Source organism: Vespula vulgaris, chromosome 3 (assembly GCF_905475345.1).
Source record: "Vespula vulgaris chromosome 3, iyVesVulg1.1, whole genome shotgun sequence".
NCBI classification, from domain to species: Eukaryota; Metazoa; Arthropoda; class Insecta; order Hymenoptera; family Vespidae; genus Vespula; species Vespula vulgaris.
In genome coordinates this window covers 264,630-291,584 of record NC_066588.1, presented here as the reverse complement: position 1 = coordinate 291,584, position 26,955 = coordinate 264,630, and the positions used below count along the sequence as shown (strand labels likewise).

The 26,955-nt window shown below is 45.6% G+C and overlaps 2 protein-coding genes across 12 annotated transcripts in view; both read right to left on the bottom strand.

Moving 5' to 3' along the window:
* Window positions 1-146: 146 nt before the first annotated feature.
* On the bottom strand, window positions 147-2,467 carry LOC127062236 (excitatory amino acid transporter 3-like). 3 transcript variants are annotated; one of them, XM_050990077.1, is made up of 8 exons: window positions 2,026-2,467; window positions 1,770-1,947; window positions 1,597-1,679; window positions 1,329-1,512; window positions 1,018-1,251; window positions 757-948; window positions 541-675; window positions 147-459 (listed from the first exon to the last, which is right to left on the bottom strand). In XM_050990077.1, exons 1-8 carry the CDS (start codon window positions 2,240-2,242, stop codon window positions 318-320), a joined length of 1,365 nt encoding a protein of 454 aa, XP_050846034.1. In that variant the 5' UTR covers window positions 2,243-2,467; the 3' UTR covers window positions 147-317. The 3 variants fall into 3 exon arrangements, 2 of the variants coding, with proteins under 2 accessions (XP_050846034.1, XP_050846035.1); XR_007781092.1 differs by having other exon boundaries at window positions 263-459; window positions 541-643; window positions 747-948; window positions 2,026-2,361; XM_050990078.1 differs by having other exon boundaries at window positions 263-459; window positions 541-643; window positions 2,026-2,361.
* Window positions 2,468-2,499: 32 nt separating this feature from the next.
* Window positions 2,500-26,955, bottom strand: part of LOC127062222 (ankyrin repeat domain-containing protein 50-like) — a 44,402-nt gene continuing 19,946 nt past the window's right edge. The window contains exons 2-16 of one of the 9 annotated variants that reach the window (XM_050990038.1): window positions 20,361-20,495; window positions 8,083-9,742; window positions 7,214-7,988; window positions 6,956-7,129; window positions 6,665-6,835; window positions 6,288-6,599; window positions 5,869-6,190; window positions 5,546-5,792; window positions 5,284-5,467; window positions 4,993-5,209; window positions 4,712-4,903; window positions 4,378-4,631; window positions 3,687-4,228; window positions 3,430-3,607; window positions 3,067-3,215 (exon numbers count right to left, since the gene is read on the bottom strand). In XM_050990038.1, the coding sequence (XP_050845995.1) occupies window positions 3,436-3,607; window positions 3,687-4,228; window positions 4,378-4,631; window positions 4,712-4,903; window positions 4,993-5,209; window positions 5,284-5,467; window positions 5,546-5,792; window positions 5,869-6,190; window positions 6,288-6,599; window positions 6,665-6,835; window positions 6,956-7,129; window positions 7,214-7,988; window positions 8,083-9,053 (4,533 nt within the window). In that variant the 5' untranslated portion in view covers window positions 9,054-9,742; window positions 20,361-20,495 and the 3' untranslated portion in view covers window positions 3,067-3,215; window positions 3,430-3,435. Of the gene's footprint in view, window positions 3,216-3,429; window positions 3,608-3,682; window positions 4,229-4,377; window positions 4,632-4,711; window positions 4,904-4,992; window positions 5,210-5,283; window positions 5,468-5,545; window positions 5,793-5,868; window positions 6,191-6,287; window positions 6,600-6,664; window positions 6,836-6,955; window positions 7,130-7,213; window positions 7,989-8,082; window positions 9,743-11,223; window positions 13,032-20,360; window positions 20,496-26,955 lie in introns of those variants that run through there. The other 8 variants (XM_050990042.1, XM_050990041.1, XR_007781089.1 and 5 more) reach the window with 8 other exon arrangements.

The window sequence follows — 26,955 nt, the reverse complement described above, 5'->3', positions numbered from 1 at the left end:
TTCATTAGGACAATTGGGTGTTTGTATTCGTCTTTTTTCAACCAGACATCGGTGTTTAAATTTCAGATGAAAGTTAATAGAAATATTCTAAATTACGATTTTATTTCGAAGGGGAGGATAATTTTCATAGGTAAATAAAATTGGTATTCTTTTCGGACATAAATATCTCAATTTATAAAGATGGTTTTGAAATAACACATTTACGAGAAATAATGATAACGATGTTTTACCACATCCCGGAAAGAATTGATGAATAACTCGGTTCTTTCTCCGACGTCATATTTTTATTGAAATATATTATTTTACTTGTACACCATTTATTTCACTATCTTGGTCAACGATTGCGTTTCCGCAGACATCGTATTTCCGTATTGCTTGTACTTATTCGTAAGTAAATAAGATATTATACCAGATCCTAAAGCGTCGGAAATAATATTTATAGTTGTCCTGAATCGATCCCTATGAGATATAGCATGGAAATAACAGTATTAATTCTTGAAATAATTTATGCAATTTAAATATGCTTGTACTTATACTTACACAAAACAATCAATAGCAATAATTAATGCGATATCATCAACTGGGACTCCAATAGAATTTAGTACCATTATTAACATCACGTAGCCACCGCTGGGCAATCCAGCTGCACCAATGCACGAGATAGTGCATGTAATACTTAGAAAATAATGATTTTTAAATATATCTTTTTTATTACGATTTTATTTATGTTTCACGCGTGTACGCACCCACACTAACCTGATGGTTATTATTTTAAATAATGAAAAATTTAATCCTCGCATCTGGATAATAAATATTGCTCCAACAGTTTCATATAATGCTATTCCATCCATATTGATAGTAGCACCTATCGGTACAACGAATTTCAGCACTTTGGGATCTATACCGACTTCTTCTAAGCACTTTATCGTCACTGGGACAGTAGCTGTACTAAATGTTATTGTGTAATTCGTATTTAATAAGTACATACATAGTACGACACAAAGTAATATTATATACCTCGATGATGTTCCAAATGCTGTTGCAAAGGCAGGACCTAGTTTCATTATAATTTTGTACGGAGATCTACGTGTAAGTAGAAAATATAGTATTGGTAATATTAAAAATCCTTGTAATATCAGACCGATAAAAACGGTTAGTATATAAGCACCTAATTGTTTAAATATTAAACTAAAATCTGTCATTTCTAAAATTCTACCAGGAATAAGAAAAAATATTCCAATTGGTGCGATCCTGCGATAAAAAATAGCTTAGATATTAATGTAGCTTGATATAAAGCATAGTATCAATGAAATAAATTCATTCTGTACATAATTATCCAATTCATAATATTCATCATCACTTGAGAAAATGAATCTATAACATTTAACAGAGGCCTATTTTTTTCACCCAACTTGCCAGCTGCTAAACCTAATAGCAAGCTGAAAAATACCAAACCAATTACATCGGTGCCTGGTATATCTCGATGCGTTATAGCCCATTCGTCTATCGGTACTGCAACGTATATAATTTTTTAATATATCAAAGTTTAAATACCTAATTATAATCGTTATAGAGACATGCTGCATATAAATATACCTTTGGTTGTATTTTCTGGTCCCTTCAAAACTGTTTGATACTGCATAAAACATGCTTTAATTAAATTGTCTGATATTAAATTACTGAAACATGATTTTATAAGAAAGGCATGCGATATAACAGTAGAGAATTAATTTTTATATTTATAATTTTTATAAATTGACAATAAGTACCGTAATAAGTCCAAAAGCGTATCAATTGTCATAAAATGTTTAGTTGCCAAATCCGATGTAAGGTTTTTATCGTTAAGTAATTTACCTGGCCTTATACTTTGCGTCAATATAACACTTAGAATTATTCCTATCGAGGTTGTCATGGAATAATAGCACAGTGCCATTAATCCAATAGGACCTATAAGTCCATTTGCGTAACAAATGAATTTTATGTATTTGATCAAATTAAGTATTTATCTCTTACTCTGATATTTACCTGACTTGCTTAAATTGCAAGTTGCACTTATAACACTAGATACTACCAATGGTAGTATTATACTATTTGTTAAACTCATGAATATTTCTCCAGGAAATTTTATATACATTATCTTTCGTTGGGACCACGGCTGTGGAGTACAATATTTTAAAACTAATCCAAATATAATACCACCGCTTACACCAAGAAATGTAGCAATTATTAGTTTATGCTTCATAACGTGTAATGAGTTTCACTCGAAAGAAAGTTAAATCTATTATTTCATATGATGTGATGAATTAATATCACTTTGCGAGCATATATGTTTCTGCAATGATAACACCTAAAGAGAAAACGTGAGATGAATTGACAAGTGTGTACAAGAATATAGAGCTCTTATCTGATAAGTGATCTATATATGGTAACATCTTTTATGATGTAAATTAATCATTAAGGTTTGCTATTCAAATTCATGGATAACAAATTACAAATTAATACAATTAGAAGTTTATTTTTTATTTATTTTGCGCACCTAATACAGTATAAATACAATAAATATGATCGTGCACAATACATAAAGGATGTGTATTTACACATGCTTTTAATTTCCAGGCCATATTTTACGTATTTTTAACTGTGTAACATATCATCCTTTTCTATATTTCAATATTATTTATACATATCTTTACAATTCTGCATTGTTTTTATATTATCCATTAAAACATCACATATGCGTTTTATTCGCATCCAGTCTTCTGAAGAAAATCTCAATATTTAACCATCCTTTAAAATTACGATTCTAAAGATTTATAAGATTTCAATAATTGATGTATGTATATATATATATATCTGATGTGTAATTTTATATATATATATATATATATATATATATATATATATCAGTGAGATCAGTAAAGAAATTTATTAACGTTACATTTATATATACAAAATCATGATAAGTTTACATACCTAGGACTACATACATCACTATGCAGTTTTATATTTGGTTTTGTGTACTATGCAACGTTTTACGCTTTGCATTGAATAAAACATTTCTGGACTTTCTTTCACTTCTTTATTTGAGGTAATTTGATTTTGCTCAAATAAAAGGAGAAAAATTTATGTATTGACTTTCGCTTCTTGGTAATGAGAATACGCCACCCACAATAGCGATTCGTAGAGTTCCTTTGAGGTGTTGGTTTTTGCGCAACCTGTTCAAAGAACATTCATATCATTAAAATTGCGAGATAGGAATAAGCATAAACGGTGTTTAAAAGCACTCATTGACATTCTTTTTAATTTTTTTTCTTTTTTTCTTTTTTTTTTTATTAGTGTACGTCATTAAATTCTGATACCACTTCCATCGAACGTTTGCGATTTGGTATATTCTCGATGAGAGAGCGCTATATAAACACAAATAAATACCTTTCCCTACAAAGGAGTTTCTTTACGAGCTTCTGCTTTCCATTGAAATCCGTTTACACGTGTAGTGATCGGTTTATTTCTATTCGTTGCATTTTCAATTCCATTTCTAACACCTGCTACTAATCTCATGGCTGGATTAGAAACTAAACCGTTGCGCTTTGGCTTTATATTACTTATACTAGGAGAAAATGATATAAATATAGAAAATATATATTTGGTGTTATCGAGAATAGAAGTAATAGCAAGTGTTGGCTTACCTTCCAGGTGTATGTTCTGTTGTATGTTTTACGTTCCTACCAACGCCAGCTCCACTGTTTCCGAGAATGATTCTCATGTGAGTATCTCGAGTAAAGTGTGTATCAGCACAGGTTCTTCTCTCCTCGATACTATTTTTTTTATCTTTTCCAATATTCAAGCCTAACATTTCGTTCGTTAACTCGAACGGTTTAGTTATGTCATTTTTATCGATAATTTCTGTTTTTATATTTATGGGCTCGTAAATTGCAGGTGTATGATGATTGCATGCACCAATTTGCGATTTATACGGTAAGTTTTGATTTCCTGTTAACAACGATACACCGAGTTGACTCTGTATTACGTTTGCCGCTATTTGTGCACTAGGTGGACTCGTGTTTGTGGGGGAGTAAGGTATAAGACTATCGCTTAACGGAGAGTGAGGTGGTGATGCGTAAATTGGACTTTGTGGTTCACTTTTTAAGGGTGACAATAATTTGCTCAGTGGTCGACTTTTAGCTCCTCTTGAACATTGTTGAAGTTGTTGGGTGAAAGATAGTGGCGTCTAAAATTATAAACACAGCGTCACATTTTTCTCGCGTATTCGCGTGACAAATTTTAATGGAGTAATTTATAGTTTGACTGGAAGTGGTATCAATTTTTCTTGTTTATGCCCAGGAATGGACACTTTCGTATTACTTATTCATTACTTACCTTAATCACTTGATTGGCCATAGAGTTTTGATTGAATTTTCCTTGATCACTCTTAGTGCTTCCCGTCAAATTGCTGCTCGACTTGCTGTTGCTCGAATTATTACCCAAAGAAACACAGCTTCTTCTTTTCGTAGAATCTGGCGATTCCGCTGGGCTATATTGCGTTGAAAGAGGATTTAAGATCGCCGAGGAGGGTTTCGTTTCGGCGGTCGAGTTGGATGTTATCGAAGTCGCGCTACTACTACCACCACCGCCTAAAATGGAAGATATTCGTTAAAAACAAGGTACGATTATTTCTTACTCATCGTTCGATCGAGCGAATCCCCCAACAAACCTCCATTGATCGTAGGTTTTAAGCTTCGCTGATTCGCAGCATGTTCTTCGAGTAATCTCACTACCGTGTCGTGACCGCTTTTAGCCGCAACTTTGATCGCATTTCTACCACAGTGGTCCGAATGACTTGGGTCAGCACCATGATTTAGAAGGGCTCGAACACAGTGTTCGTGTCCTTCTTGTGCGGCGATACCTACGCGAGTAAATGAGGAAAGAGCAATCCCGTTGTTACTACGTTGCTTTATGTCATATGTCCGAAGTACGTTGGACGTTTGAACGCACCTAAAGCCGTTGCACCTTGATTGCAAGTATGGTCGGGTGTTGCCCCGTGTTCCAACAGTAGTCTGACGATCGCTGCATGCCCTTGCCATGCCGCAGAGTGAAGAGGCGTTCTGTTTTCGTTGTCACACGCGTTCACGCTCGCACCTCCTTTCGTCAACAATAAAGCAACCATCTCTACGTGTCCTTGCCAAGCACTCACATGCAAAGGAGTTCTGCCCTGTACGTTACGATATTTTGCACGTTGTTAATTGATCCTTGAGACGAAGGTCCTTTATGGTTCAAGAAACTTACTTCGGAATCTCTACCTTCGACATCAGCGGGTGCGTGTTCTAACAGAAAACGTGCCATCGCTAATCTATTTTCCAAAGCAAGAATATACAAAGTGCTCCTGCCGTCGGCATCTTTTGCATTTACGTCCGCTTTGTGGCCCAACAGTATTCTAACGGTGTCGTAATGTCCCTCTAGGGCCGCGAGTCTGATAACAGAGAGAAAAGGCGATTAAAATTTTGATCCGATCGTGGCTTCCTACGATTAAAAGCATCGAGGAACGTACCTCAATGCAGTCTTTCCATCGTGAGCGTGTTGATCGATGGGCGCGCCGTGCTGCACCAAGAGCCTCTCGACTAACGTAGCGTGTCCTTCTTGCGCGGCAAGCATCAGAGCACCTTTTCCGTCGTTATCGGCTTCGTCGATCTTTGCCCCAGCCTCTAGCAACGCCTCGCAAACGTCTATGTGACCTTCGAAGGCTGCGTAATGCAACGGGGTCCATCCAGAGTTGTCTCTGTGCTGTTCGTCAAGGCCTTCAAGAGAATTTTCGATCGTCCAGTCAGTAGCAAGAAAAGGAGTATCGCCGAGATGCGGATAACGAAGACCCACCTCTATCGAGTAATTGTTTGACAACGTCCGTATCGCCTTGCGCGGCAGCAACGCTGAGTACAGTTCTACCTTCGTTGTCTATACTATCTACGTAACAGCCCCAGAATAATAACAAAGCAACGACTGATCCGTGACCCATGCTGGCTGCAGCCCAAAGAGGCGTCCTTCCCGTCGCATCGCAATGATCCACGTCTGCTTCGTATTCCAGAAGCAATTCGCACACGTCTCTATGACCTTCGAAGGCAGCCACCAATAGCGGCGTCATACCATCCTTGTCTTGATGATCTACCGCGGCTCCTCTTTCTAAAAGTATCGTAACGACCTGTGCCGGAGAATGCAGCAAGAACGTTTAAAGTAAATCGTTCGATGCGATTGATCGATGCTAGAAGGAAAGTAAGAAAATGAGAAATGCTGCTAACTTTGGCGTAACCGTGGTTGGATGGAACGCACAGGGCTGCAACGCTCAGTGCCGTTCTCCCGTCGCTGTCCGCATGATCGATTTTCGCGCCAAAGTCGAGAAGATGTTCCACTATCTCGCTATGACCCATGTAAGCCGCAGCTATCAAGGCGGTTCTACCTTCGTCGTCCGTCCTATTGACATCGGCACCGTGCTGCAGCAAAGCCTTCACGATATCTTCGTGGCCGCCCCAGGCTGCAGCTCTCAGCGCTGTCCTTTGATCCCAGTCGGCGCAATCGACCATCGCGCCATACTCCAAGAGCTGTTCCACCACCTTCGCGAAAATATATCCTTATCGCTTGCCTCTATGCAAAGAGACCGTCTCGTGTATGTTCATACCTGAGTGTGCCCACCCCATGCGGCGGCTCTCAAGGCAGTCCAACCATCGCAATCGGCATGGTCCGCGTTCGCGCCTGCGGCTAAAAGAACCCGTACGACGTCCGCGTAACCGTGTCTGGCAGCTAAATTCAGTGGCGTTTGTCCGTGACGATCGGTGCCTTCCAATTTTGCCTGGAATTCAAATATCGAGGAGAAAGACGTAGGAACGTAAGGGCAAACTGTTTAAAAGACGGAGACGGAGACGGAGACGAGGGGAGAGGGGGAGAGGGAGAGAGAAAATAAAAGACTTACATGCGGACAAGCTGCAAGAGCGAGTTCTAACAAGGACGCATTGCCATCCGCAGCGAGCGTGTGCAATACTGTTCTACCGCAAGAGTCCGTTTGATTGATGTCACCGCTCTCGCCGAGTAACTCGGTTAATGGTTCACTCGGGGATTCGTCCATGGGGCTCGCGTCTTGCGAGACCTGCGTGGCGAGATTTGATCTTCAACATTATTACGTTAAAGGAGAAGATTTGTACTCGTCTACTCGAGGGGATCGTGTTGCTACCTGACTAGAAGAAACGGCGTCCTTACTGGCATCGTCCTCGACGACCTTTTCCGATAATTTAGCGCCCGCGTCTATGAGAAGTCTCAAAAGTTTAACTTCTTGCCGCGGCCATAATATGCACTCCGAACTATCCAAGTAGCATTCCTCGATGGGTGCACCGGTACCCATCATCCAGAGCACTTGAAGGGTGTGGACGTCGAGAGTACAGTAGCTCGTCGACGCGTTCGTTATCGCCCGCTGCAGGTGTTGTCCCAACACGCAAATCTCGTCTGGGTTAAGTTCAGGTCCACCAAGCGTGTAGTAGCCCGCCAGCATGGCGTGACCCTCGACGGCCGAGCAAAGATACTTTTGGGTGCAGTGTTTCACGTCCAACAGCCATTCCGCGAAACTATGATGGAAGAGCATCAAAGCGCCGGCCCGAGACACCGATATGACTCTTCGTAAAAGATGCAAGCGACGATTGAAGTCTTCGACGGTGATGTTGGCGCACGCCGTTCTTACGCATTTGTAAAGTATCTCTTGCGTGATGGGCAATTTTGCAGCAAGAATGACGTTCAACAGGGGTTGCACCTTGGCAAACTGTTTCCTACTAAAGAGCCTCTGACACAACCAGAGATAAAGACCGTTTAACGTTCCCGGTATCTCTCGAACTTCTCGAAGGACGATAAAGTTCTCGGCCACACCGTCCAACACTTTTTCCAGGTACAAGAAGCAGCCGTTGCTTTTGATGTGTAGCTGATTCAGCATCTCCGCTGTATCGCGAGAAATGTGTTGCCTGAACACACCGATAAGAATATGATTCGTATGAGAGGTGAGCGAGGTAAGGAGGCGATGGGGGTGGGGAGAAAAAAACAACTAACTATACACACCTGCCGAAGGCGGCACCCACCCACCTGAGAGTATCCTCTTGATCCAAACGTTCGAGTATATACTGCTGGACGTCCCTGACCACCTGAGACTTTCTCAAATCGTCCAAAGATATCTTACGGAATCCGGTGAACATACGCGAGATGGTCTTGCTCTGACGTCGCGCTGTACAAACTAGAAGAAGCCACTGCGGGAATAGGTGATGATGGTTGGCAAGGAGTTCGGCGATCGTACGACTGACGTTGTCGTTCTCTCTTCTCGAATCTCTGGTACCGGTCTGAGGAGGATTGAGGGTTTGACCCTCGTCGATGGAGTCCACCAGGAGGAAGAGACAACTTTTCGGAGGTTCCACCTCCAGAAGAGGGAAGAGCAGCGCCTTCTTCAACGCGTCGTCCGGGTCACGATCGAGGACGTCGGGTTCCAAAGCGGCCTGAATCTCCGGATCCGTTCTCAGTTTTTCGGCATAGGCCTCGGCTACGGCCTCTTTCGAAGTTAAGACTATCGCCGTCGTCGTCGCCGCCGTCGTCGTCGTCGTCGTCGTCGTCGCCGCCGCCGCCGTCGGGTTCGCTGTCGGGTTGTTCGTCGTCGTAGTCGCAGCCGTCGTCAGATTCGTCGCGTTCACCGTCGTCGGGGAGTCCGGTGTCGCGCGACGAATACCGTCGGAACTAGCCTGAAGTAATTGTGCCACCAGAGATCTAACGAACTGGGCTGGCGAAAGAGACGCCTCGCTTCTGGCTTGGCAAAAGTGCCTCGCCAGAAGACGCCGATTCAAAGCTCTCTGATGCCTCGCGTTCGAGCCGTTCGAGGGCCATGCCAGTTCGGCACAGAGGGCAGTCTTTCCGCTTCCTGGGCCACCGACGATCAACGCGCCACAGGTCTTCGATGCGGGCCGTTGTTCCAAACAATGGGACAGTTTCATGAACGCCCACTCGCGACAAAAGAATCGCTTCTTCTCTATCACCGGCGCTGCCATCTTCCTTCTTACTTTTCTTTTCTCTGTCGCGTGCGTTCTTTATTCGATTTACTAGTACTTTTAAATCGTAAACCTCCTTACGTCGGCTCCGCTATGATCCCGTTACGCGAGGACAAATTCCAATTGTTACGAGAAAGAGATTCGAACATCTTACAGGCATTACCCGTTCTTCCGGTGCGAGGCGCGTCGTTGCTTTTCTTCTCTACGACTTGCTCGCTCCCACACGGCTGCGTATTCATCGATCAACGAAACGACAAGATCCGTACACGCGTCCGACGTCATATTAATTCAATTCTTACCGCGTCCTTAGCCAGCGTCGTTGTCAGCGAAAGGAAAACACTTTCTAAGGCCGTTTTATTATGCGTTAATTTTTCTATCTATGTATCTACGTATAATAGGCTTATCCCGTCCGCTTATTCTCTATATTTTTACTCGGATTCGAATCGATTCGAACGCCGCGATATGTCCACCTTTTCTTTTATCTTCTTTGGCTCACGTTCGCGTAGAGAATTCGCGAATCAGGTCGAGATTTCGCGCCGAGCTGCCCGCTCGAACCCTGACGATGGCACGTATGTTCGAGCCCCAGGGGGCTCCGAAGCTTCCTCGGACTCCATTCAGAGCTCTCATCGCCTCGTTCTTCCAGGCCGACGTTGCCTTTCCTCTCTATGCTGCATTCTATCCGAAAGCGTCTGCGGAATAAAAAATACACACTGTACTTTCTCAGTCTCTCGTGTCTTCGATCAGCAACGATCGGCTTCGTCTTAACGCGAAATATTTGCGATCGAATCGGAGGCTCCAAGGAGATAACACCCCCTCGTCGTCGTCGTCGTCGTCGTCGCGATCCTCGATGCGCTTTAACCATTGTTCCCTTTTCACGAATTTGTTTTACACATTTTCCCTCGTTTCTCCTTTACTCGTTATTACCTGTGGTCTCGAGCAATTCGCATCATCGCGAAGTGTCAACGCGAGAGGACCGAAACGATTATCGTAACTTTAAACTTTCTCGAATACGTCTAAAGTTTGGGAAACGATCAAAGTTTCGTTCTTAGCAACGACGATCGATCCTCGGTATCGGGTTAAATCCAAATTTATAACGATACTCTGGAAGTCGTAGCGCGATCGAGATAACCTCGAACGTCCTCCACGCTCTAAAGTTTCATTTCCGAACGAGAAAGGTCGTATGTACGGCAATGTCTATAAAAGGGCTGATAAACGAGAGAAAGAAAAGAAAATCGTCGGTATGAAAAGCTTCGACGGACGAGGGGAAACGTTGAAAAGAGGGGAGGTAAGCCTAGCGGGATAACGAAGATATTCGCACGAATACCGTAGCACCTTTTCACCTAATAAAAATGTATATAAAGCGGTGATTCTCGTCTACGGTAATTCCACGCTCTCGAGAACAAAGTGTATAATGTACTACGCTGGCGTTGGTTCGGTCGTGCTTTTGCATACATCGCGTGTCGCGTTCGAACTGCGCGAGAGAGAGAGAGAGAAAGAGATGTGCGAGTTACGTGTGCGTGCATACGAACGTGGAAGATACGGGGGGAGGAGAGAGAGAGAGAGAGAGATAGGATAGTCGCATCCTCTCGTCAGTATATTTCCCTGATTTCTCTAATGACTTTAACGAAGCTCCGAGCTACATACGTCCTACGTTCGAGATTCCCAGTACTCCTCTCACTCCATAAGCTCAACTCTCTTGTCTATGTTCGCACGTTTTAATTGGTGTAAATCTATCTCACCACGCTCTCCCCCCCCTCTCTCTCTGTAAAGTGTATTCCGACGAGAAAATTCATATAACGTTGGAAATGATTGTATACATATATACATTTTAACAAACGAAAATGCAACGAGTACGTTTGGTGTGACGTTCGAACGACGAAGACGAGAGGACGATCTCGAAGAGACTCGTTCACCATCGTATAATTACTCTCGCATACGTAATTGAGACGATTCGTGGGAAGTGGACGTCCTCGACGATCTTGAAAGATCTTTAGACGTATTCCACAAGTTTATAAAAGAGAGAAAATGCATTTTCTTTACCTTTACCCTACGCATTCGCTAGAAATATGCCTTTCTCGTAGCTTGAAAGAATCGATTCGTTTCTTTTTTCATTTCGCTGTCCAGTAGGACACGATACGAAATAGTTATCTGTAACGAACATAAACGTTACCTTTTGTCCTATCCCAGGAACGACGCTCGCAGAATTTCACATGAATTTTCTCTATTGACAGGACGTTATCGGCAATGCGACTGACGTTTCGCATTCGTGTCAAACGTGGAAAGATAAGCGGAGATTCGACGACGTTCGCTAGATAGATAGATAGATAGATAGACAGATAGATAGAGAGGCAGATAGCATAGGCGTAGGGAACGTTAAACTTTGCACAAAGCGGTGGAGCGAAGATATATCGTCGACGTTGATAGGCCCTAAATCGAAAGAAATCGATCGTACTTTGTTTCGCTGCATCGTTATCGGTGTAATACACAATACGTTAATGCGTTGTATCATCGATCCCTTTTTGCTAGGATTACAGCGCACGCGATTTTATTGCCTTCAATTTAGCGACGCTCGAATCTTGATAACAACGACGACGAGTACGACGACGATAATGGATCTTTGAAGAGTCTACTCGAGGCTTGAAAATCAGACATCATCGTTAATTATACGCGATTCTACGTAAGAAAGTATCGCGATATACGTTATCTTATCATTGCCATTCGATACGAAATCGATTTCGTATTTTGCGCCGTCTTTCGAGCGTCAACGTATCGCAGATCCGTCTCGAGAATGATTTTTCCGCTCGGTGCACGCAAGAACGCTAATTAACGATCGTTAGATCCGCGATGTACGTTGTCGTTAATGCGCTTACAAAGTTCGTATCGTGCCATATTTGAGGCGATTGAGCAACGACCTCCTTCTTCTAAGAGAGTCGATGGGTCAGCCGTCCGTATATATTCGATAGGCCAAGTTTGGATCGAGAATTTCTTCTTAATTGGCAATAGGTACGAACGATCGTTCGATAAGAGATCATTATTTTCCGATAGTTTTGTATTTATTTTCTTTTTCAGGGAAGAAATATATTATCGAGGTAATTATAGCATATACAACGCTAAAGAGAGAGACTTTAATATCGATTTACCGCTCGTACGATCATTCGCCGTAGGCAGATCGTGTCACGAGCACGTTTCGACGCTTATATCGAAACGCCCGTTATCTTGGCAGGACACGTGTCCGTGACGTAAATTCGATCTTGATGCGTTTCGATCGATCCTCGGTTAGTACCACTGTCCGTGGAGATCGCAGAATCGAGTAGCATCGCGAGAGGAGGCCAAGTGGTGTACGCATATACGGATGGACGATCGTTTATCTTGATCGTTCGTAACTCGCGATCCGAATGGTAATGTTCCTCGTTGGTCGCTTCGATCTTGTAAAATGACGTGAATTATTCGAACGCTACTTCGAATACTACCCTCGTACTTACTTACGATCGGCCATGGCGATCGCGATCGTTATGGAATTTTATGAAAACGCATCGAAATGATATGGGAAACGAGTTCGTCTCGGTGGCGACGAATCTCTCGAGTCCGTTCTCCTAGCGAAACGAATCAATTACTCGACTCCGTATGACGGGGAGATGCATCGTGCCTGCGGCTAAAACCGATAGGTCATGCACGCGTCGTTGTCGACTCGAGTTTGATTTTCCCAGCTTGATTAGACGCAACCAGTTCAATTGGCTTTCGACTTTCCTCTTTCTTCTCGTGCTTGTCCTCTAAATGCAATTTTTATTCTTTTCCGTCCCTTTCCTCCTCTCTCGTTTGTTCGATAGATAACGAGAGTAGTAGCAACGGAAGTAAATGAAATCGACGATCCGTACCAAAGTACCGCGTGCATCCGCAATGCGGTCCCGAGTTTGGCAAGAAGAGAATCCACGTTCGACCGATTGAACTCGAGCCCACCCACTTTTCTCTTTCCTCGGTAGAATACGCTCGGCCTTTCCACTTGCACCTCCTACCACTCTCCTTTTCTTTCTTTCTTTTTTATTCTCGCGCGCGCGCGCGCGCGCTCTCTCTCTCTCATCTCTTTTCTCCGCGTATAATGTCATGGAAACAGGAACGTAACGATCTTTCGCTAAGCCTACTTCGCGAGTCGATGGTGACTCACCGGTTCGCGTGTCCCGTCTACGAAGATGAATGCCACGAGATAAGAGAGGTCCAGTTCTTCCAAGGATGCTTCAACGTCCGTTCTCCGTGTTTGAAAAGCTTCCAACGGCAGGTTTAAACGCAGGAGACGCTTAGGCGCGGAATGCCGCGATTAATTAATTACCTCGAAAGCGTCTCGAGGCGTGACTCATTCGTTTGACTCGGTCAATGAAACTCTTGCGAAATAGTAAATTCTCTTCGTAAAGAGAGAATCATCGTCTACCGTTGTCTCGCTTCGTTCGGTTTTCGAAAAGAATGGGAAAAGAATATCAAGCCTTACGTACTTTCGACCTTACGGAAATCTCGTAGATTTAACTTTAGAGTCCTGTAACGTCTCGTTATCTTTGCCTTTCTTCCGCATAATATCGTAATTCTCTCGAGACATCTAGAGTCGCTACTCGGCAAAATCCACTCTCGCAAAGCGAACGGCGTGTCAGCTCGCGGGATGTAATATATTACGAAAACGAATTCAAGCCTGCGAGAGTTTATTGACTTAATATTAAAGTTCCCTCTTTTATCTTACTCTCGCGCTTGGAGGAGGACAGCGGAGAGAGGACGTCTCCGTAGAACCACGAGCGAATCTATTTCTTTTTTTCTTTTCTTTCTCTCCGACGCTTCGTAGGGAAGATGACGAGCGAAAATGGTCGATCTTTCGTTAAATATATTTGCGAGAGACGTTCGAGAATATGAGTCGAGATACGATTTATCGTTGTTCCCTTCTCGAGCCGCGATCGATACACGGAACGCGTATCCTTCTGCGCGTCTTTGGGACAACCGATTGGCGACGAGCTCGTCGTTTCGTCCGTTACGTTACGTTTGCCAACTTTTCTCGCTAACGCCCTTGACCGCTCTCGGATAGTTCCACGTACGTTCCATCGCGCGAGACGATTAGATCGAGAGTTAAAGTTAAAGAAGGACGCAGCTCGCGGTCGGGCGCCATTCGCCGCTCGAAGACGAAAAGCGAATGCGATAGACGCAATTAAAAGGTTTCCCAAGATTCCTCCAGTTGGATTCGTCCCAGTTGAAAGGGGAAAGGAAATAAAAAGGAGAGGAAGAAAAAAAAGTGAATCTCAACGTCGACGGTACTGCGGCCGAAACGAATTGCACCTCGGCAATTTGGCCGGCAGGACGCTCGGCTATCGGATCTAACTTGGATTTACGCTTTTGGCTTCCCGACGGCTTATCCCGACTCGTTCGAAGATTTACTTGGAAATTACTTTGCCTGGCCGTATCTTCGAGAAAGATAGAGATCGAGGGAGAGAAGCGTGAAGGAGAAACGAAGAGAGGCGTGGTCGGAAGTTTATGAAAAGGACGGGAAAGGGAAGAAGGGAGGTGGGAGAAGGTTTATAACGACTCGGGAGAATTTCTTCTCGGCAAATTTCTCGAAAGAAAAAGATAGAAGAATTAATAAGAAGGGAAAAGGATCCAAATAAATCGACGAGTTTGCGACGTTTCGTTCGGTCTGTACTCTTAGAAAAAGCTCCGTGTACACTCGTAAGTTTTTAGAGGTAGTCTTTTTCAACGAAGTGTACACAAATCTCCTTGGCACGGATTACGGTCCGTCTTTTTTCCCTTTTTCTTTTTTTTCGCGCCGTCGAACGAAGGCCATTAGTAAAATGAGAGGTTGACTTTGAAAACACGTCGAAGATCGCGAAGAATGACGAAACAAGACGAGAGAAGTTTGAATTGGAGAATGAGGAGGAGGAGGAGGAGGAGGAGGAGGAGGAGGAAGAAGAGGATCGTTAGAAGACATTTGGATGTCGTTGCACTCGACTGCGTTCCAAATTTCACCGATATGGACGAGGGCGAGAGCGTCTCGACGATTCTACGTGCAATGGGTGCTCGCGTTTTCGAAGCTCTGCCGATATCGAATGCGAATTTGCATCGAACTTTGAAAAGGAAGGCTTCGAGAAAGAAAGGGAGCGAGAGGGAGGGAGAGAGACAGGGAGAGACAGAGACGGCGTCGAGCACGGCGAGGGCCACTTTCGAAAGATTGCCTCGTTTTCTCGATCCGGCTTGCAATTAGCCGGTTAACTGGACCGTTTAATTGATTCGTCGGGTGATAATCTTTGCACAGCCTACTCGTCCATAGCGTAGGACGCGCCAGTCTTACGGAAGGTCCTGCCAGAAGATTTTAATCATTCCTTGCTTTAGCCGGCTCTCTTCGTCTCCTCTCACCGCAACCTTCCCACGATTTCATCGAGCGCTCGAGGCTCGACACGATATTAACTTAAGACGGACTTCCGCTTAGTAGGTACCTACGGGGATTAGTATCTTCTCCAGCAGAATTTCGGTAATTAATATTTACGCGCCTCGCAATTTTCTATGAGCTCTTTCCGACTCCTCGTCTCTAAGGAAACGAAAAAAAAAAAGCGCGAAAGAAGCGAAAAGGAGTCGAATTCGAGATCATTTCTCGCGCGGAAAGATCCCATTAACCGGACGCGCTAGTTTTCTTCGTAGAAGCGACTATATTCTCGACCGATCGATGCTACGCTTCGTCGTCAGACTTCTAAAAGGGGAACGAGAAAACGTCCTGCTGTTTCCGTCAGCAACGACGTTCGTCGCTCCAGCCATCGCTCCGACCGTTTCTTCGGTAACTGTTGCTTCGCAGCCAATCGTATATTTTTTGGTCGAATTTGTTCGGAACGTCGAGCGACGCCCGAAAGCGTATTACGGAAAAACATACGTCGGGAGATCTCTCCTCGAACCTTGCTCTTGACCATTACTACGCGATTAAAATAAAGAAGAGAAAGCTGATGAAAGTAAAAAAAAATTAGCGGTGCTTCGCGAAGAATCGATAAGAAGGTACCCGTTGGTCGTTAACAGTCGTCAGAAGCTGTACGCCACGCTCGCAGAATAATTCGTTTCTGCGATTACCAACGGAGTCGTCGATTTTAATTCGTGGACTTTGGGTCGAGTCTCGTCGTTACGTTGGCACGTCGCTTTTACCCAGTTACCTCGACCAACGTAGAAGAGACTACGCGCCGGCTGCTCTCTTAAGAAAACTACCCGTCGAGGTACTCCGAGAGAGGCCACTCGACCGGCTCCGTTTCTTCCAAGAGAAACACTTTATTTTTCTTTTCTCCTACGTCGTACAGAAAATCGTCGACACGTCCACGTGCCTGTTCCGACTTTACTACAGACCGATTAATTCGTCAAACGTTTCAGCCACGATAATCGATTCCTCCGGGCGAATATATATTTAGCAGATATTTATTTTTCAAACGTTCGTCCCTTCCCCCTCTCGTTCATCTTCCTTTCTTTTTTCTTCTTCTCGTAACGTCGCGCGCTTTGCCTCTCATTTTCGCATTTAACTTTGACGTTCGTTGAAATTAGCATCCCATTCTGTAGCGCTTGAACGCGACACGGAGTACCATTGGCAGAAGCGGGTAAACAACACGCGCGTGCCTATATACGTAGCACGGGCGGGCGTGTATGTACACGCAGGTACTTTATAGACCGTTCGTACTCCGTTAGCAGGATGGAATACGAGCCATGAATTACAAACGTTGTGTCTCGTGTACGAGCCATCGTCGAATTACGCGCAAAGCACGAAATACTTGAGAGAGCTTTGCAGGAAAAACGCTTTCTCCCTTTCATTTTTTATTTTCGATTTCCTTTTAACGGCGACCCAACGTCCTCCCTCATCCACGTTACTCGTTTCATCGAAGCTGTCTTTCCGAATTTTCATACACCGATCGTCGATTTTTCTTGAAAGTGCAAACAAATGGAACTTGCGTTTAAACAGCGTTGCAGAGAGAGAGAGACAGAGGAGGGGTGAGAAGGAAAGATATATTCTTACCAGGTGCGCCGTATTCGGCCTTCGATCGGAGTAAAAGGCAGTAAATATAGCCTCCTATCGACGTATGCACCGCGAACACGGTCGCTCGTGCTCCGGCATTTACTCGGATGCCTGTAGAAATTAGTATCACGCTCGGTTATAATTCTACAGCTGGTAAGCACGTAGCCAAGTTGTGCGCGGACGCGCATGTAAGCGTTCGATTACAGACTCTCTCGGTGTACCTTGTTTCGCGATAGTATACGGATCCGCCTGAATTATAACGTTTTCCGTATACGAATAGGCACGTACACGTATATACACGCGTATATACGCACGTATATATGTAGGTCATATAAATCCAGCGCGCTCTTACACGGAGAGAAGAAATGGTAGGTAAGTACGTAACTCGAAAACTGGAAGCAAGAAAAACAAGAAAATCGATGTATGCGCGAACTATCGTCGAAGAGTGCACGAGAGATAGAAATAATATATTCGAGATTACGAGCAAGGTCGAGCCTTTTTCCGTCGAGTCAACATCCATTCATCATTTCGTACGTATCATAGATATCATTGAGTCGCGTATCGAGTCTTATCGCCAGCTTTCCGAGACTTTGTTTGTTCGCGCCCTTTCTAAAGATGAAGAAGAGAGAGAGAGGGAGAGAGAAAACGAGCAAACGTCCGCGCAGTTCATTGCCGATATGCCAGCGCGTCCGGTTAATTTCCTCTCTCCGGAATGACGGATCGAGGGACAAACTGAACGGACCGTGCGACGGTCGAAGCAATTTTATCGAGTAACACGTAGAGAGCAACGGTATTGTTCACGCTCCGTCCCTTTACCGCGAGGTTATTTCCTTTTTTCGAGCGTCGAACCCTTCCTTCTTCGTCTCCTGCCTTCCTCCGAGATACGTATCTCGGCTTGAATTAACGACGATGCGACCGCCGACGAAACACGCTCGCGTTAAATCGCGCCCGGAGAGAACTCGTTTACGGTTCTCGTTCGGAGACTTGCTCTCGTTATCGACGCTCGCAGCTTTCTTCTTTACCAACGCTAGAAATTGATCACGGACAACGGCGGCGTCTGACCGATAATCGGCTCTTACCACTTACGGCAACATTCGCGACGCACTTCTTCCTCGCAGATCGTTAAGAAATCGATGAATCCGTCGGGCACGAATCGGACCTTTCCTTCTTTCTCCTTTCCTAGTCTCGCGAGAAGCGCCGTAAAAAAAAAGGAACGTTTGCGCGCAGCCGAGTCCGTACACGCGGAAACGTGTACGTTGCTAATAAATTAGGGAAGTAGCAGCAGCTGCAGTTTACTCGGTCTACCTTTGTTAAATGAGAAAACTTACCTTTGCAGGCAGTTTCGTGCAAATCCACCTATCCGACTGTCGAGAAACTCGGGTAATAAATTTTCGTATTCACGGCGTTGAACAAAAATCGAGCCACGCATACGACATGTAACCAGGTGTGACGAACCGCAAAACCGCGTCTCGAGGAAGCGGAACGATAAATTTTCGGTGCGTCGGTTTACCGCGGGAGTCTCATGTCGGCGAACGAACAAGGAGTCGTAAAGACGTCGTCTTTGATGAGAACGAATTTAGCGAGACCGGATCCGATACGTTGTAATAGAAACGAAGGAAAGAAGGCTTCCTCTCTTCGAAACGTCCATTCGACCGTTTTCATCGAGCGAAAAACGAAATGAAAGAATGCAATTCGAAGAGGCGTTTTTACTCCGATCGACTATACGAATTTTCTCCCGACGGCTCGAGCGTGGGAGAATTTTAAAGAGCGCGCGCGTTGCGAGGAAAGAAAAGTTACGTCATGTTTCGGCTCTTGGCTGATTTCAGGCCGGAGCTTTCGAAAGTCGAAGGGGAAAGCTTATTTGGGAAAGCTCTCGAACGAAGAGCCAGCTGCCGCGGTCGGTGTTAAACGCAATGAAATGACGCACGCGTCGAGGCTAATACATCGTTAACGTATCGTCACTTCTGCGGTGTACAACGCACAAACACGCTACTCGTGTGTAAAAGACAAGAAACGAGAACTGTCCTCGAGTCACGAAAGGTAAACATAGTTTGGCCCGTTTTTCTTCTCTTTCCTCCTCGTCGTTTGTCCTTCCTCTTCTCGTGATTCTACGTAAACGTTTCCGTCGCGTTAAAAGAAAAATGCAAGGGATATATACGTATATCTTGACCGTGTTGAATTCTTGGCAAGAGAGAGAAGAACGTTTCTTTCGTATATCGTTCGAAACATAAAAAAAGAAAAAAGAAAAAAGAAAAGAAAAACGAACGACGCGAGCAAAGAAAAGGAAGACCAACAAAGGGACGATTCCTTCGTATCGATACGCAACGTCACGAAGAAGATATTACGTAATCTATTCTATTCCATAGAGAGAGAAAGAGAGAGAGAGAGAGACGTATAAACGTCGATCATCGATACAAGCAAGAGTACCGATACACGTACACAGAGGCGCGTTTACGTGGGATGACATCGTATCTCGCATATAAGCGCAAAGTTACTCGACCCATTTTCTAACAATGCCGTTCGTTTATTATTAGATACGGAGACTTTGATACTCACTGTCGGCCCAGACACCGGAACAAAGACGAGCCGTAGCGGTGTTCAACGACGACTACGAGAGAGCACGCGAGTATCGTCAATGGCACGAGAGAAAGAGAGTCAACGTTGTTGGTTGCATTCACATAGCGAAAGAGAGAAAAAGAGATAGATGGAGGAAGGAGAGAAGTCCTATCCACGGTACGTGCCGATGAGGCTGCTCGTTGCCCCGGCAACGCCACCGGTAGATCGTATCCGATTTCTTCGCTTTCCTCTCCCACGTTGGAATCGGCATTATGCGTGAATCGTGACACTTTTCTCGTTAGAACGTAATGGCGCTTCTAGGACATCGAGATATATTTCGAGCGAATCGAAGAGAGCGGATTTTCAGCACCACGGCTGCACGGGTTACGCGGATCGAAAAACGAATGCTTTTCTCTCTCTCTCTCTCTCTCTCTCCCTCTCTATGTCGGCAATCGACCGAGTCTCTCGTCTTTGCCCGGTAAAAATTGGGACTCGGCCGGATCGAGAGAACTCCGAGAGAAAAGAGACTTGGTATTTACCGACGCGGCGAATGCGGGAAGGAAGGAAGAAAGGAGTAAGCCACGAGCAAACACGTTTCCTCGTCTTCGCCCGTTGCTGGGACCAAGAGGGCCGAGCACGTCGCAAGCGAAATTCTGTTAGAGTTTGTTAGACGCGTTTCTTCCGCAGCCACGATTTCAACTTTGGCCTTTTTACTTTTTTACGACGCCTCCGTGAATTCGAGAACTCACCCTTTCTCTTTACGACGGCGACGGCGACTACGGTGGCCTCGTCCTACGCCCTGCGAGCTCTCGAGACTGCTGCGCGCTTCCCTTCGCTTTCCTCGCTTCGTCCTTTTTGCACGACGATCGTCGGGCTTTATTGCTCTGAAAGCAAAAGGCAAAAGGGTAATTGAATCTCTCTATAAAATTCTCTCCCTTCTCCGATCAACGCGAGAATATTTGAATTTCTCTCTCTCTCTTTCTTCCCTATCGAAAACTTGGATAATAGCCGAACGAAGGAGGTCGTCGTGCGAATCCCACCCGATCGTAGTCCGGACCTTCGCGAGGCACTTGCGATTTAAGCGAAGGTCCGTAGCATTCCGGTGAGTCGAATGGAACGTTCGGAATCCTCGCAGGACTCCTCGAACGACGTCATCCGTCGCTCTCGTGGACGAGCGAATTCAACGAGCTGGCTAATCGAAACCGCTTCTCCCGAGCCAACTACTTAACTCGAGAGAGCAATCCTTTGCCCTTTCCCCGTTCCTCGGCTCTCCACCTTTTTTTTCATCGTTTCTCTCCCTCTCCGCCAAGACTCGTCTGACCGAGTTCCATCACCTTTCGTTACACTTTCCTTCCAACGAAAGATGCGTCGCGCGATTAGCGCGTTTCTAATCGCGCGCCTATTCGTTAATAAGAAAAGGCCGAATCTCGTCGGCCGATCGAAAGTATATACGTAGACGTTGGGCGGGTGATTCAGACGGGACGATCGCGTGACCCAAGCGAGATAATAAAAATGTCCCAACAGTTTTTTCACCTCGTGCCTTGACGGATTATCTACCGCCAACGGTAGCGAGTGATGCATTAGCTCGCAGGTTCTCGTCGGTCGGTACTTCACAGATTATCGGTCGTTCGATCGAACTTGGAAAACTTTTCGATTAAACTCGTTGGTCCGACCGATTTGATTAATTAAATAATCAAGCTCGTAACCACGGTACGATCGAGATTAAACGAGACGTTCCGTCCATCGATCGCTATCCCAAGTAGTGCCGCGTTTCGCTTAATAATCGAACGTTCGATGGAAACGACGTCGACGATTCGAACGGGAGAGAAAACTAGACGACCGCTATCTAGATAGATACGCGATCATTTGCCAGTTCTCTCGACGGATGTACCTTTATCCGTGCGGTCTCGTCTACCCACGTGACAAATAATTCTCTCTTTATCTCTGCGACTCTCTAGTCTTTATTCTCGTCATTTCGGAGCAGCGATCTTTGCTGGAGTTGCGCAGAAAATAAGGACTATTTCTCCCGTAGCTACGCGTTCGCGTTCTCCCGAACAAAGTATCGGATGCACGAAGTCGAGTGTGTATACACACGTACCGAAATATACGCGCAAACGGTGGCGTCGGGCTTTAAGCGCGCGGCTTTCAAAAGCTCCTGGAGCTTTTACGAGTTCGGTACGTTGCGTCGTCGAAAAGAGCTCTGCGAGAGGGACGCGCGGATACCGCCCGTTGTCGTCTCTTTTCGCGTACGACGTCGTCCATTCAACCCTGACGCAGCACAGCGACTATTTCGTGTTCTCGAAATGGCCGCGTATAAAGCAACGGCGTGGCTCGCGCTTTACTCGACAATGCCGTACTTTTCTTCCTCGTAGCGAACTGGTGAAAATAAATTGTCCGATCCGGGTGGACGGTAAAAGGCTTAAGGATCGGTTACAACGCTGTCGCGAGAAAAGATAAGAGAAGCAACCCTTTTTTTTTTTTTTACATATTCCCGTTCCCACGTTACGTTTTTCTCCCTCCCATACACGCGTCGCGTTGCATCGATTTCCATCCCACGCCGCTATGGAGACGACGAGGATGCCGACAGATCGGCGCGAGTCCCTCGTATCGCTGAAACTTTATGGCAGAGGGAGAAGAAGAAGGACGCGAACTTTCACGGAGATATACACCCTCGACTCCCGTCGGCCCAGCGAATAAGCCAGTTCTCACCCCTTTCGAACCGCAGAAAGGAAAAATAATATTTCTCGCATCATGGTTCGAATCGATCGTTTATGAAAGCGGTCGTATCCTCGGGAGGATACTCCGTCGCGTCGATCGAATCGATCGCTTCGAGTCTACGTAAAAATGCTCGAACGTTAGATATTTAGAAGTAAAAACGCTTAAGAGCTCTCCTTTTCCGAGGAGATTTTTTTTGCCGACTGGAGGACCTCCGCCCTCGAGGGCTTTTCTATGATAAAGCGAAAGGAAAGGGCCGAATACAAGCGAGCGACGTCGCAGAAACAATGCGAGAAGCGTTGCCTCGGGTTACTCGCAGTATGCGCGGATCAACGGCGTTGCGCTGATGAAGTTAAGTGGCCGGTCGGTGCCAGCCTAATTAAGTTAGTTAGTTTGGAGGTTAGTGCCGCGTTGCAAGAGAGATAGAGAGGAAGAGGGGAGGGAGTGCAGGAGAAAAGGTGGGGGTCGCATTAACTCGCTGGACGCCCAGAATGTGGGAAATGTTATTTACGACGCTCTCGAACGACACACGGAATGCACGAACCTCGAACAGCTAGGCGACCTGAGACCAGTAGATATTATTCTACGCTTATATTCCCCAAAGAAGAGGAGACGAAGCTCGACGCTTTGTTACCCCCGTTCGAAGTTGACTCGTTGATTGCGTCAACGAATCGCTGCTCTACAAAAACCGATGTAAATCTAATCGATACTTTCCCAAAGTACCTTTCATCCCATTTCTATTCGGATTTGGGTTACGATCCTTTTTCGCTGCATCGAAAATTCCTTTTTCGAACTTTTGCAGAGAGAGCACGAGAGGGAGAGAGAGGAAAGAATATAATAAAAATGGGTTTACGTGTAATTAAACGTATCAACCGAACGAGAAACTCGTTTTCGACGTAACAATTACGTTGGAAAAGAGCCAAATTCGTGGGAACCGGTTCGGATCGAAAGTGGACCATGCGGTATATACGTGCGTGTACTATATACAGTGGTACGTAGTTAAAGGCGTAAGACCGAACAAAATCGAACGTCAAAATAACGTCGAATTTTTTTAACGCATGAAAGAGAAAGAGAAAAGTCTGAGATTTGCTGACGACGCGAGGAGGAGGAGGAGGAGGAGGAGGATCCTTCCTCTCCGGCTAGACCTCCTACGAGCTCCGATATTTGTCAGAAAAATCCCCCAAGACCCGAGCTGTCACAGGCGGATGGCAACGTGCAAGCCGCAGGGTGCTTTTCCCACTCTCGGTGCATCCCCTCGAGACTTCTTCAATTTACCCTCTTCTTTCATTTTAATCCACCTCTCGTCGTGTCGGTGCACCACTCGCGACTCTCCGAATGCATATGCATGTCGTTTCCGTGCGCGCGCGCATATCCGAGCGTAACGTAGTGACAAATCGAAAGAAGACCGTAGGAAGAGCTTCTTCTTTCTCTTTCTCTTCCTTCGACGCGACTCAACCCCGTCCTGACCTTCCGTCTCTATCGCCTTTTCCCTTTCTCCCCTCTCGTCTGGCATAACGCGAGACAAAGTAGCCACTTGCTCCTCGAGACGCTCGCGTATTATAATGTCGTTTCTGAAAAGAACCTTGATTTCGACGCAACGTTACGCGTTCAACTTTTCTTTATTCGTCCGAAACGCGAACGAAAGCCGAGGATTCGTCTCGTTTATTTATCTCGTATACAGGGCGTATTTAAACACAGACGCCCGAGTATTTTCTCGCACACTCCTTTCCCGTAACAAGTTCGGTGTGTGCTTAGACGAATTGTACGGTAAAGTTTCCAAAGTCGAGAAGGGTACTCAACGTTCGACGTTCGAATTCGACTTTAAAGCGAATAGAGTTACTCGCAGTTTCGAAACGATGCGCGAAACGCATACAACGACAAGAGGAACAAAGCGACGGCGCGTTTCGTTTCGTGCGAAAGTCTCGAGAAGGCGACAGGTGTAGTAGCCAGCGCGCAGCCGTTTACGGTACGTCGAGCGTTTCAGCTCGCAACGCGCGAAGAGAACCATAGATATAACGAGATTCCATAAACTTCGACATAAGAGTCTTGGGAAATATCTACCGTAGTACGAATCGTATTTATGCACGTGATTCCGCGACAAACGACACGCCACATGATTTATACTTGGCGCGTATACCGTGAAATACGACGCTTTTATGGAATTCGTTTCATGGCGTTCCACGCGCTAACGTATCTGCATACGTTTGTGCACGAATGTATACGCACGTTTCGTTTCAATTTCACGAGAGTACCCGAGGAGATTTAATTGTGGCAGGAAAAAGGCTAGAAGAAAATTGCCAGAGCTCCTCTCGCTCTCTCTCGCTCTCTCTCTCTCTCTCTCTCTCTCTCTCTCTCTCTCTCTCTCTCTCTCGCTCTCTCTCTCTCCGCGTGTTACTTTAAAAGCTCTTCGCAATTTTAATTCGATTCCACGGCCCTTGTATCTATCCCCCGGACCGCTCTTTGCTTTCCACTTTTTTATTTCATTTTCGTCAAGTATAGGTCTGAAGCTACGCTCGCGCCGATCGTCTCGCCTATAACCGCTTTTTCCACGATTTAACGCTCTCGTGGAAGAGAGACGGAGAGATGGAATTTGGAATTCGATCGGAATTAGTTGCTCCGAGTAATACGCGCAGGCACCTCGACGAGCCGAACGAGCGTAGGATGGCTTAGATAGTTTCGAAGATAGAAGGACTCTTAATGAGCTCCGACCGAGTATAAAGTTGTAACTTTTATAGCCGCGAAAGACTTAATGAAGTTAATACGAAGATTAGAGTTTTCAGCGCGAGAGAGAACTCTCGGAATAATAATCCGAGATAATGGAAAGAATGCGAATAAATTGGAGGGCTGAAAAGCACGGATTACCTCGTGCAAAATCAAAGTACAACGGTCCCTAGTGGGGATTCGCGTATTAAGATGCTAGACAGGACGGGAAGTAGCTAATCAAAGATTAATCAAAGATCGTCCGACGACAATACAGGACGTGCCAAATATGTCTCGTCCCAACGGTAGCACGTCTCCATCGAGGAATATCGAGTTCGTGCTTGGAATCGTTCGAGTGTATCGTCCTCTCGCGTTAATCGATTCGACGAAATTAATGCGATTGATACGTGTCACCTTTGTAAGATCGGCGGGCTTCCACGTTAAATCCTCTAACCGCTTCGAGGCACACGGAACCGCGCGTAGGTACGCAGGTACGTATGTATATTTTACAATACCGTACGTCTTTCGAGCGCTATGCCCGCGAACCGGTTTCCAATGGCATTTAAACGTCCACGTTCGCGTAACCGTAAATGGTCAGAGATCGCGCGACTAACAATAACTTACGACAAATTAACGGTGTGTCTTATCGGGCTTTTTTCGTGCCCCTACGAAACGCCTCGTCCTAGATGCGACGTACGTTAGGAAGCTGCGTCTAACAAGCTGCTACTGGAAATTAACGAACGAGATAGGCGTATATCTTTGCGGATAGAAGCGAGCAAGTGTTTCGAGACGAGACGCGATTTCTCTCTTTTCGCCCAGCTGCCGGTGCCACCGTCGCGCTGCTTTCGTTCGACCGTAAATCTCCTCCTCGAAGGATTATTTTTCTCCTTTTCTCTTCTCCTCTTCGCGCAATAGAATAGGGAGAAGGAGAGGGAGAAGGAGAAGAAGACTCGTAAATGGTTCTTTTCGAAACAAAAGCGGTTCATTAGCACGTACGCTCGCTCGTTCCTTGTGATTTACGATGCGCGACGTCCAGCGCGATAAGTAGTTACATCCGACTCTGGACGGACCAGATAAGAGGCCATCCGGGATCCGGTATAATTATATTCTTCCTTCGTTGCGCGCGTTCGCGATGAAAACGCGAGGCGACGCGTATTATAAAGGTATCGAGCGGTAAACGTAAATCCGAAGCGCGAGGAACGGAGGCAAAAGGAGGATGGAATTTTGTCGCGGGCTCTCCCGCGCGGAGAAGAATCGGGGGAGATGCGTTTTACGCTTCTGAGAGAGTCGTCCGGTTGGATTACGAGGTCGTCCGGTTTCGAATTAAAATGTAATTTTGTGAAAGGCGGCGGCGTATAGTATACGCTACGCGAAGCTGGTGGTGACGGGCTGCAACGAATGGCACCACACGATGACTGTCGCGACGAAGAAAAGAGCACTAAAAACTGGCTGGCTGCCTGCTGGAAAGGAGTACGGGAGCGGAAAATCTGAAAAGCTCGAGCTCGGGGCTCCGCCGAGGCGAAACGCGCGACTCCGCTCTCTCTCTCTGTCTCTCTGCTGTACTCGCCTACCACTCCTCCTCCTCCTGCTCCTACCGCTAGTAGCCGGCCGTTAATAGCCGAGCGACGATGAATTTTGTTGCTAACTGGATTTCCGCCTTCCGTTTTTCTTATCCGTTCGATCTCGTGGCAAGTCTCGAAATCACCCTGTTCCGTACCTATCAGAGTCTTTACACGTTTCTAGAAATAACCTCGAGCTCGATTAACGTGATACCGTACGAGATATTGTCCGCTTTAATACAATTAGTTGAAAAACGACGTAATCTTGCGCCATTTCGCGGAATCCGTGGTCTAAAAACGGCTCGCTTCCTATTTCCTGCACGCGTCAAGTCGAAGACGTAACGGTCGTAAAGCGAGCTTCCAGATGAGA